Below are 12,763 nucleotides of genomic sequence, written 5' to 3'. Positions count from 1 at the left end.
TGGAAGGCTTATTTTCACAGTAGTGTTTCTAATGTTTGTCCTTTATGCCCCAAGAACCATGTGTGCTAATAATGAAAGACCAATGAGTAATGTTTTACTGACAGGGCAAAATATCATCAGGCCATCTGATTGGCTTGACAAATGACTGCCAATCGCCTTGATTATATTGCTGCCTCATTTCCTGCTTCTTAAGGCTGCTCAATGGCGCATGGTGCAGATAGGTGGCACCTGCATTTACACACACACACACACACACACACACACACACACACAAACACACACACACACACCCTCACACACACACACACACGCACGCACACAACAGAAAATGCTTGTGCACGTGAGCAGACACTCATAAATTCGTAGTTAAGTAGACATGTGGGCACTATCCCTGATGAACACACAAACATACACTCCCTTTTTGCATGCACATACTCCTCCCCTCTCTCTGATTCATTATCTTTTTACAATTAATGCAGCCTGATACAGCTGTTCCCTTGCAGATCTCACTCTGCTCCCACACCAGCACACACACACACACACACAAACATAGAAACACAGTCTATCATGCGTGTGTGTGTCACAGTCTGCCTTATCATTTGCATGTCATGTGCATGCACGTGTACCGAAATACCGAAATGGGCGCGTGTTTGTGTTTGTGCGTATGTGTACGCACACCAGCCCAACAGCAAAGTGAAGTCGAGTCAGGGGAAATCAGTCTTTTTTTTCCCTTTCTGTCTTTATGAAAAATGGCCCTCCTTTTGCAACACACACACACACACACACACACACACACACACACTGTAGCTGAGCCCAAAGCCACACCAGGAAATACACTAATGACGCTGCAGAAAGATAACGTATTACCTTTTTAAGATCACCTACTATTAAGTGCCATTAAACCAGTCTCATTTACACCTTATTGAAAAACAAAACCTCTTTTATCAATGTTAAATTATTAAATCTTCATATATTCAACTGGATTTCACCAACATGCTCACAGAGCCTGTGATCTTGTAATGTTGGAGATGGGTTAAATGTTTTTTAACTGACTTTTAACTTTTAACTTTATGATGACTCATTTTTACAGAGCTGCATTTGCCTCAGAAATTTAAATGCTGCCAAACATGTTTCTTTTAAACTAACACTGACTACTGGCCTTTGATTTTTTTTTTTTTTTTTTCTCTCAGTTGTTGCCCCTCGACATTGTGGTACTTTGAAAATCTTATCTTAATTAGCGCATTATGAAATGTGATTATAGTGATGTGGTTTGTTTTTCAGTGGAGACCCAGGTGCCCTGACAAATTACTCACAACCCCTCAGGGTCCTAGAGGCCATGGTGACTGCTGTGCACAACAATGTCCAGAGTGGGTAGGTTATCTATATCTATTCACACACACACACACACACGCACACACACACGCACACACACACAAACCATAGACACACTCACTATACTTGTAGAAACTTTCTCTTAGTGAATTCAATTGACCTCATAGAGCAGAAGTTCAGATAATTCGATCCCAAGCACATGTACATCACCTGAATGAGTGTTAGTTTTGAGTCATACATAAATCACACAAATTACTCTCTTTACACCCTCCCTCTTTTGAAACTGTATTCAAGGCCTGAAATTAAGAGGGTCAAATGCCAGTAAAATGTCTGTTGGCTAGTTTAATCAATAAGAGGCACCTGCCAACCTGTTTGGTGGCTTTTTTCTCTTCTGAAATAACAACATTTTGACACAGCACCTGTTCCTGCTCTTTGTGACCATTGGCCAAACACATCAAAGTAAAACAAAGGATCTCTAATAGAACGGCTTCCAATTGTCTGCTTTTATTGTAGTTATGCACAAAGCAACACCATCTAACCTTCTCTTTCTTTTCTGTTTGGATTTGGGTTGCAACTAACAATTGTTTTCATCATCGATTAATCCTGAGATTATTTTCTTGATAATGGTTTAGTCAAGAAATAGTTGAAAAATGCCCATCACAGTTTCCTAAAGCTCAAGGTGACATCTTCAAATCTTTTGTCTAGTCCAACCAGCAGCCCAAATTGCAAAATTATTCAATTTAATATCACAAAACACAAAAAAAGCAGCAAATCCTCACATTTAAGAAGCTGGACCCAGTGAACTTTTAGGCTTTTTTGCTTGAAAATTAACTTAAGCATTTCAGTTCTAGTCTGGATGGTTTGCTTGCTGGAACAGTATCAGTTGTGTAGACAAACAATCATTTGTGTAAATTAGTTTTGATTAAGTTTTGATTAGAATTTCTAAATTTGTTTGGATGTGTACATTGCAACAAAGCATTTTCTTGTTTTTTGGAAGATGTATTTCTGTGAAAAAGTACTATCTTCATTTTTATGGTGGACATTTTTTTTCTTGGCACAAAAAATAACTTAATTTATGTTAGAACTGTTTTTCTTTTCTTTTTATTTTATTTTATATTAACCTCTCCACATTGCTGCTCCATCTCTGTCTCCTTATCTGTCCCTCACTTATCTGTCTGTCTGCTGCTCCTCTCATCTTCCTCCCTCAGTGACAGTGCGGTGACTTCAGATGACCTTCTGGCTTGGCTGCGTCCATTCTGCGGAGACTCATCGCTGCCCGTGCGGCCTCGGATCAAGGTGCTGCAGATCCTGGAAAGTAACTTCAGCCTCCCAGACAGTGACGTTCGTCTTCTTCTGCTCTACAGAACTGAGGCCGTTCTCAAAGACAGAGAGGTAACGTGCACAGATGCTGTCACACATGGACACAGCCACACACATACAAACAGCTATGACTCATCAGATCCTAGTTGAGAAACAAGTTAAATCCCAAGAACTCCTAAACACTGGTGCTTGATCTGAAGGAGGGTACAGATTTCTGGATATATATTTTCTCATTTACCATTTATTCATTTCATTTTTACCATCAAATGTTGTGGCATAAATTTTGAAAAGGTACTAGCAATTGATGGGTGGAGAGAGGAGATAAGTGGATGGAGAACAGAGCAGAAATGGGATAGTGAAGACGCTAAGATGGTGGATAAATTACTCACTCAACCCATCCAGAAATGTGAATGTTGACATTATGTAACAATATAGGCTTTGGGCAGTAACAAAGGTTGGTGTACTGCTGGAGGGATAATTAAGATGTAGTTAATGTCATTTTAAAGCTGATGCAAACACTGCAAATTAGAGGAAGCTGAGATCATGTCTTGGTTTTATTTGACCCACCAGCTACCAAGGCGGTGTTTCAGATTGAAAATTATGTTGCACTCTTTTCAAATCTTCATTATAGGATTCACTCATGCCTTTTCATTATAACTTATAACAAGCATTTGTCAAGGTATTTCAGTTGTCACCTTTGTCAAAGACATCTTTGCAAAAGCAGTTGTATATTTATAGATCCAGAAAGAGTAAACAAATATGTTATCTTTGAAAAGCTGATTCAAAATGTCAATAGTGCATCTAAAATGCTAAATTTTGAGTATACAGTAAGTGTGTGTGTACTGTATTTCACATGAAATCAAGCTTTTGGGTGAGATATATCTCTCGTTTAGGAGAGATATAAGACTATACAGTATACACCAACACACCATAATAGTGAATAATCAGTGGAAAGAGAACATCATTATTTTATATTGATGTTCTGGGTCATTTGATGTTATAGTGGAAACACGTCTTTTGCAGCAAAACTGTACGTGTCTTGGCAATGAAGATCTGGCCTCTTGATGTCTTACTAATAGAGATAAATATATTTGCTTGTTTGTTTGTTTTTGTAGATGTAAAAACAACACATATCATCACATACATGATTGTAAACATTCCTATAATCCTCTGTATATTTACAGGAATGTGTAATATATGTACAGTGTCTGTGTTCGATTAGGGTGGATTTTTGCACATATGTATATTTGCTCTGCCGTCGGCCTTCTTCCTCCCTGGTGTAACCTACTATTGCACGGCTAGTCATTAGGTTTCCTGACTGACTAATTAATGGTCCGAGCTGGTTAATTAATGTGTAAATGTATGCGCACAGCCGTGGGCCATTGTCAGTGCAGGTAGACAGGTGTGTGGGCCCGGACTCTTTACCTAATTGGGTGCACTCCCGACATTTGGCAGGCTCTGATGAAACACACACACACACACACACACACACACACACACACACACACACACACACACACACACACACACACACACACACACAGGCCAGTGCACACATGTGCTCTTCGAGGAGTGTACACCCAAGGGATCAGTTAATTAATCTTGTAAAAGAAGTCTTGCTGTAAGAGCGAGACTCATTTCAGATGAAGTGCCACTTTCTTTCATCTCTCCCTAAGGCAACCAAAAGGCCTTTAAATGTATGAACAGAGTTTTTGTAGCCAAATGTCTCATTTAACTTTGATTAGTCCTTTTTTTTTGTTTGGAAAGATTTTTCATATCCACCTCTGTACTAACACACTAATCCAAAGCCATGCGCAAACACATTCGCATTCACACAATCTTTTATTTATTACATTTTGCCTCCTAATTGAAGCGACACGTCAGTGTTTCCACTGACGGTTGCCCGGCTGAAAGCTGTGGCATAGTAATCATGTTGGCTGGGCTGGTAACACCCGTAAGCAGAGTTTGAACTGATGGCAGCATGTTGGTGCCCCTAAGCCATGCACATCGGCTCATAGCCAGAAAGAGAGGAGGAAGTAGAGGAAGAGGAGAGGGAAGTGGTGCAAAAAAAAAGTCAGACAGAGACAAGAGGGTGGAGAAAAAGGGAAGGAAAGAATTGTCCCCCCTCTGTCCCCCTGGTCCCTTAACTAATCAGCCCAACTCCCTTCTAACTGTGTCCCACAGGCTACCCGCGAGACATACACCCTCACACACATTCACACAAAACCACTGTATCCATCCTTCACTGTGCATTCAGCCCTCCCGTGCAGTGCACACATGCTTATGCACACTCACACAAACAGACTGCCTGCTGTGATTTCCATGACAACCGTGCTGTCAAGCCATGGTTTGTGAGTGAAACTGATACCAGTAGTAGGTTTAAGCTGGAGTTTTTCTCATCTTTCCTTTTCTGCCACTGTCTGTTTGCTGTTCTGACGAACGCGTCTGATTAGAGCTGTCGTCTGCGATCAAAGGCAGCTGCAAAATAGCTATATGCACTCACACACATTCACGCTGACACATGCACACACATGCTCCCAACTGTGCACAAGTTTCCATGTGTTAAGCTGCATATCCACACACACACATGCACAGAAATACTGTACATATATGCTGCCTGTATGTTCTAATTCAGAAAAGAAATGTAAATGAACAACAAGGTTGAAGAAAATGTCGCTTTGATCTTAAAAATGAATCCTTCATCTCCTCATCCTTACTTTCCCTTTATATGTCTTCTTGTCTCTGATGTGTAAAGTGTAAACTCCACCTCTCTTTGTATTCTTTCCTGGCTCTCTTTCCTCAATGTCAACAATACTGGAAAGCCATTGATGAATCAAAAGATGACTAAGCAAAACTTATTTCACAGAGTTCCCAGGGACTCATTATTTTATTTATTAATTTTCCAGGTTAAAAGGAAGGAAACTAATACTTCAAAAGTTTTTTGGAAAGAGTAATTTCATGAATGAGCATAAAACAAAAATTAGTTTATTGATCGAGAGAGAAGATTTCGGGATTAAACTACAGGCTATTTGATCACGCAATTATTCAGGATCAAAATTGCTGTCATTTGTCCCTGTCATTTGTTATAATATGCTACAAATCGACTTGGTTAATTGTCATTGATGAATCACAGACATTATGCTAGACCTGTGTTATATTCTATATTCCTCTTTTTTTTTCTCTTAAAACAAAAGAGATTGATCTAGAAATATTAATATGACTTAAAATACAACAATGGGACTGAAAAGTAAGTAATTAGTTGGGGCTTCTGAAAATGCACTCTATGAATAACAATTAAGGCTTTTGGGGAAAAATAGTAAAATCACAGATACAAATGATAATGTCAGGTTGGTGTGCTGTGACATTGTGCCATTACTGCTGTATCTGAATTCATCTGCCCTGCCGCAGTGACCTGACTGTGGCTGCTGACCTTCAGTACAGAAAGATAACTATGATATTCTTTTACAGTGCAAAAAAGGATTAGTTTTGTCGAGATAAGGTGGTATGACTTACAGTACTTACTGCTGATATGGATCCATTAACATAAGCTCAGGCTGCGACTCCTTTGGTTGGAGACCTTCCAGGCAGCTGGTAACAAATAGGGTGAACTGAAGACACACTAAAAGCCAAAATGAAAGTCAAAACAAAACAAAACAAAAACCAATAGACTTTTTTTTAACCACCATACAAAATCATGCATTTATTTTTTCAGTTAACAGGTTTTTTTCATTCCTCTCAGACCTCACTCTTGTGTTTCTTCTCAGAAGCATTTAAGGGAATGATTCAACATCTTGGGAAATACTCATATTTGCTTTCTTTCCGAGAGCTAGATGAGAAGATTGATACCACTCTCATGACTGTACATTACTTATGAAGCGGGTTATCTTATCTTAGCTTAGCCTAGCACAAAGACTGGAAACACATAAACACCTAGCATAGTTTTATGTTAAGCTAAGCCTGCTGTCTGCAGGCAGTAGCTTCATAGTTTATCATACAGACATGAGAGTGGTATCAATCTTCTCGTCTAACTCTCGACAAGGAAGTGGATAAGCGTATCTCCCAAAATGTCAAACAATAAGCTAATTCACTATATGAAGTGAATTAGCTTATAAATTGTAAGCTTCCAGCTGCTATTATAACTTTGTCTCAAGTCACAGCTCGTGCAGAATGTACTGTATGTAAATAATACAAAAAATTTACATTTGTTACCTGTCCTTGCTTGCTGCTGTTCATTTTTGTCTGATGAGCTGCCAGCAGGCTGTCAGGTCTCTGACCACAGTCTTGCAGCCTGAAACAAACTACCTCATGTAAAAAAATAAAATAAAATAAAATAAAGAATATATTTACATATTGGCTATTTATCAAAATAGTGTCCACCAGCCAACACAGGCCAGTAAAGATCTGGCCTAACCAGATTTCAATTTAGGGTACAGTATTTATGAACCGTGATACAACTGATTTAGCTCAAAGGTTAATGCTGCTACAGCTTCCTCTTTGTTTTCCTGTCTCCTTGTGAGTGTTTCAGGCTAGATTGTGTATTCCTGCAGATCTGATTCCCTTGCTGCGTAAACCTCCATCCTAGCCTCATTGCCTCGTGCGCACCTCTTACACAGTATGTTAAGAAATCCTCAGATCCTCACAATCTTTGAGGCTCTAAAATGTCTCTTCATAGTGGCTGTATCTGGATGTTTCTGTCTATACACCCTCATCCATACACAAAGGCATTGTTGTATTATACACCCAGACAGACAAACAAATGCATCCCAACTTGCCAGCCTATGAATGCTATTATGATGGATGCTGTTTAGCCCAGTGGTGCTCAGACTGGGTCAGGCCGGGCCATGTCAGTGGAAAGGCCACTGCATGATGATTCACAGCTGCTGCCTCACATACACACGCACACACGCGCAGCGATGATGGATCAGAAAGAAACACAGAGAAAGAGAAAATCAGAGAGAGGAGAGAGATAATGATGGATCAGAGACATTAAGAGAGAAAAAGATTCAGAGATGACATTGGAACAGAAAAAGAGAACAACAGGCCACTTGCCATTCCAATACATCATCCGTGCTCCCTCCCACAGCATCCCAACACACTCAAGGCACACACAGAGATACCTAATAAGCGAGGTATTAATGAGCCCAATGGAAATGCTGACATTTAGGTAGTGGGGGTGGGGTTGGGAGGTACAGGAGGAAAGGAAGAGAGCGTGTGAGAGGTGAGGCCAGGGATAGATTTTGTGACTTCATTTTGAATGATTAGTCATAACAGCAGGGTGTCCAAATGTCACGGTCTGTTTTGTTGGTGTGCATGTGCGTGTGTATATTGTGTTTGGCCTTTATGTCACTAATAACAATAAACTTATGGTTATTTGTTGATGGCGGACAAAGAGGTGACATCTGAAATCAAATATGTGTGTATGTGTGGGTATATGTGCTACTACTGCATGGATGTGTGCACACATGCTTGTTGATGTAATACCCTCTCCGCTGTAGCCTTGATTTTATAGTGTGAAGATAGTAATTACTGTGCTAAATCCCCTGGCAGTGCTAGCGTTAATGGCCACAACACACACACACAAAAACACAGACACACTAAAGGAAGGTGAGCCTGGTAACTGCATCAAGGTCTTCCCACCTGTGTGCACTCAAAATGTTGAGGAGCACAGGGGAAGGTTGCAGGGAAATCACCTGCATGTGTGTGAGCATGTGCATGAGAAGTCATCATCTGAGCTCATCAGCTGTGATCGCTGATTCATGCTGCCGGCCCCTTTCCCCATGTCAGTGTCATGGATCATTTGCTATGACACACTGTTTTGGTGTTGTGCTGTTTGGCCTTGCAGTGTGCCGTCTATCTAATATGGATGGACTGGGCTGAGCAGAGCAGAGCAGAGCAGAGCAGACTGTGTTGTGTACTATAGCTGCACTCTTGTCAGCTTCCAGTCTGCAGCTAAACAGCCTCTGGACCCCACACTTTAACCTGACCAGGCCCTTTCTCGACTTTCCCTGAGCCACATCTTCATTTTCCTTTCATTTCACCTTGTCCTGTGCTTTTTTGTTTTTCTTGCATTTTCCTCATGATTAAGTCAAGTTTGATTTTCTAGTCGTAAATTCTCAGTTAACTTTAGACAAAAACAACCTGTATATTGCATGGGGTGCTGCTTTTTTCTTCTGCTCATAAATGGTTATTGTTTCTGATTACATCTCTGCTTTTGACAAATTTTGTTTTATGCAAAGTCATATGGTTTACAGCACTTTATAACTGACTTACCTCCATGCAGTATTGAATTTTTAATTCTTCCTTCTCAACCTCCTCGCTGTTTTTGCATGACCAACTATGTTTATGGTCATTCAGTCATGAATCAGTCAACACAACTAAATTCATGCCCCGCTTCACCCTTTTTTCTTTTTGTCTCTTTCACAATGTCTCCCTCTTAGCCTCTTTGTCAGCCTCCTACTTTCTCAATCCATCCTTGTTCCGCCCTCTGTAGAACGATAGGATGGTGATTCTCATTTTGCATGCAGCAGTTAAGCAGAAAGTCACAGAATTCTACCGTTTCTGGACACAATGCAATAAACGTGGAGCGTATGAATGCATGCATACACAGAGAATTGTGGATATTTGAAGTGTAAGTTTTCATTAGTGTGTATGTATTTATGAATATATGCCAAAATATGCCTTTATTTTCTGTATGTTAATGCCTGTGTGCCTATCCCCTCCTGCCATACTGTAATGCATCCCACTCCACCAGCTGTATATTTAAATATTAAGACTGCCGTTTGAAGTATGCAAAACCATAGTCCCAAGATAAGCTTTAGCCCTGACACATATTCAAGAAAGACGGTGAAAGAGGACACAAAAAACTGCACAGATGGATGGTACATTATTTTGTTGCAACTAAAATATTTGTTTGGTATGATAGGAATACTAATAGAAACACAAGTGGGAGTGTTGTTGCTTGACAGAACAATGTGTTGCCATTAGGCCCCTGTGGCGCACACACACGGGCTCACATATCACATACTGTCAAATGGGAAAGTTGAAAAGAAGTTTAAAAGTGGAAGAGAACTTCAGGAGTCGTCATACTAGGGATTGTGTGGAAAAAAAAAAAAAATGATGGCGCTTCCCAGAGGTGAAGGCTAGGTGGAGAGAAGAAGCTGTACAGAGAAGCAGAGAGAGATTTGTCTGATGAAAGCGAATGAGCCTGGACTGGAGGGAGAGGGCTGTACAAGAACAGAGAGAGAGCAGAGTCTTTTTCCAGGTAGATAAATAATAAATGTGATGGGGTTGAGAAACCTTATGGCTGCTCTGTAATGCAACAGGTCAGGGGTCACTGTCACGATTGCCAAGCCTCAGCAATAATTCCACTTGTTTTGTCAGCTTTTATCTATCCCCCTTGGCCTCTTACGAAAAATTTATTTATGCTCCGTGTTTAACTTGGAGGCAGGAGAAAAGAGCACAACACTTTGTCCACTCCGTGGGATCACTGATGATCAGTCAAAAAACAGCAGAGAGTAGGCAGTGCGGTAAAATAAACAAGAAAGGGGGATGTGGAGAGGGAGACAGACAAAAGGAAAAACAAGGAGAAAAGATCAGTTGAAGTGATAGAAGTGGGCAGTGCGGAGCCAGATGAGAAGGAAGGAGAAAGATGGTAAAATCTTAGATGGATTCAGGGGGATGGGAGGGGTGCTGGGGGCTAACTTGGTCACCATAATCTTTTTTGGCAAGTTCTTTTTTGCTCTGTAGCACCAAGTTAAAGCTTTACTTTAACTGTCATGATTTAGCCTGAGCATGTGTGAGTGTATGTGTGCATGCAAGCTCGAACATCCTCCCACACCTACGAACATCTTGATTTTCATGTTTTTACATTTAAAGCATTTAACTTATTCTCACCTTAAGTAATTGCATGTGGGTGCATGTGTGTCTAGTCATGTTTTACGTTTTAGTGTTCACACACCACATCATTTTATTATCTTCCCTTTTCCTTGGCCTTCCTCACACCTTGAATATTCATAAGCCCCTATATGCTTGCATGATTAGGGAATGATTGGAGTCTTGGCACATATGCGTTTAATATTAAAATATACTGTAAACGCAGCTTGTGTGTGTGTGTTAATATTGATGTCTGGTGCTGTGGCGTCATGTCAAGCAGGTGTGTGTCAAGATGGTTTCAAGCTACAAGCTCGTTCTTTCCTCCTAACCTCGATGTACTATTCTAACCACTCCCCTTCTGTGTTTTGTCTTCTCAGCTCCACCTGTCTCTTATCTTTTTTCCCCTCAAACTCTTCCTCTCCTCTTGAGGCATGTACCATTATGTATACTCAGGTGTGATATTATACAATGTGGATCTGCCACAGACTACAGGCAGAGAGCAAGAAAAAGCATAACAAATAGAGGGAGAGGTTAGAGAAGCTGTTTTTGTTTGTCAAGCGACTCATCTTGTCATGTCATCCTTTGCATACAAAAGTGGGTGTGTTTGTTTGTTCCTCATGGTCGTGTGTCTTTATCTTTTTGCTTATGTTTCCCCTGCATGTTTTATGTGTTTCATTTTCTAGTCGTAATATACTCCCTAACCCCCTACAAGCTCCGAGGCTTTGCCCTTTTGGTGTTTGCTTTTCTTTTCTCTCATTTTATCTGAAACCTGTGCTCTCTTATCATCCCCGGTCTCTTCCTCGGCATCGCTCATTCTCTCCTTCGCTCTCCCCGGCCTTTGTGAAGTGTGTGACCTCTGCATCTTTATTCTGCCCGTCGCTGGGGACATTAGCCAGAGCAGGTCAATGAATATTGATGAGCTCATTCAGAACGCATTCAGTAAAGGCAAGACACAGAGATCTCCGGATCCCACGTCTCCAACCGCACTCCCAGTCCAATACACTGACATGCCCACGTCCCATGTTCTCCCCTCCTCCCTTCCCTGTCTCTCTCTTTCGCCCCTCTCAGATCAAGGACTGAGATAATTGCCAAGTCACAGAGAAGATTATCAGGCAGATTTGTTGATGGGGGCGAAAGTTCACTTTTGTTTTACTAACAGCTCATACAAATTCAGGAAGAAACCATGCATCTTTAACTTAACACAGAAAGGCTAACAGTCACATTACCTTAATTGGTGCAGTGTTGGCTGTGTTGAAGATATTTTTAAATAGACATGGTTTCTCAAAATTAAAAAACTCCCAGTAAATTCTGACCAAATAAAAAAAAAATTTAAAAATTGAAATAATTCATATTTAATTTAAATAGTTCTTCCTGTGTCATCATGGGTTACTCTATTTTTTTAATAAATATATGTTTATAATTTAAACTATTGTGGACTGCCATCCAAAACCAAAACACAGTAACTACATATTATGTTGAAACTTCGTTAAGACCAAAATCTGACTTTTTGACTTCTTTTTTACCATATAAATTACTATATATTTCTATCTATCTATCTATCTATCTATCTATCTATCTATCTATCTATCTATCTATCTACAGTACAAACTCCTGCTAAAGCTAACGTAACTAGCAGTTATGCTACTGATGCTTAGCAGATCTAAGTAGCATATCTGCCAACTCAGGTTTTGACTCTAGTGGAATCTATGCAGTTTGGTGTAGTTAAGATCCCTTTAAATCACATATTAAAATGTACCAAATAAATTAATTTATTACATTGATTTTAAATATAAGAACAGACACCTAGCAAAACATAGATACCTTTAATTCCTATGAAATGACATGTAAATAGACTAAAAAAAGTTCATTTCCTTACACAATCTATTTATAAGGGACAACAAAGCTGAAAGAACACATTTAGCCACTATATACTGCATTTTCCCTTTGTATTCTTTAAAGATTATCCAAAGGTAACACGCAGTATCTACATAATTAAGGTATTATGCGAGGCAATGGTTTTTTGAGGTAGCCTTAAAAGGGATAGAATTAAAACATTAAAACCTTCCTATCATCTAGGGCTGTCAACAAATATTCTAAATTTGAATTTATAATTGAACTGGAAAAAAAACAAAAAACAGGCATTCGATTGTGAAAATTAATATTCGCTTGTGGGGAGAAGAAAAAGCAGCACTCACCATGGTGGAAATGCAGGTCACGCTGAAATGAGCGAATAATTCAA

General features: G+C 39.9%; 1 protein-coding gene across 1 annotated transcript in view; it reads left to right on the top strand.

Annotated features, from left to right (window-relative positions):
* Positions 1-12,763, top strand: part of nbas (NBAS subunit of NRZ tethering complex) — a 164,929-nt gene that overhangs the window by 119,569 nt on the left and 32,597 nt on the right. The window contains exons 47-48 of the mRNA XM_040125994.1: positions 1,282-1,371; positions 2,541-2,724. Coding sequence (XP_039981928.1) covers positions 1,282-1,371; positions 2,541-2,724 — 274 coding nt within the window. The remainder of the gene's footprint in view (positions 1-1,281; positions 1,372-2,540; positions 2,725-12,763) is intronic.

The sequence above is a fragment of the Xiphias gladius genome, chromosome 4, assembly GCF_016859285.1.
Source record: "Xiphias gladius isolate SHS-SW01 ecotype Sanya breed wild chromosome 4, ASM1685928v1, whole genome shotgun sequence".
In the NCBI taxonomy this organism is placed as follows: Eukaryota; Metazoa; Chordata; class Actinopteri; order Istiophoriformes; family Xiphiidae; genus Xiphias; species Xiphias gladius.
The sequence above is the reverse complement of the archived record's forward strand: the minus strand, read 5'-3'. Positions and strand labels throughout refer to the sequence as shown.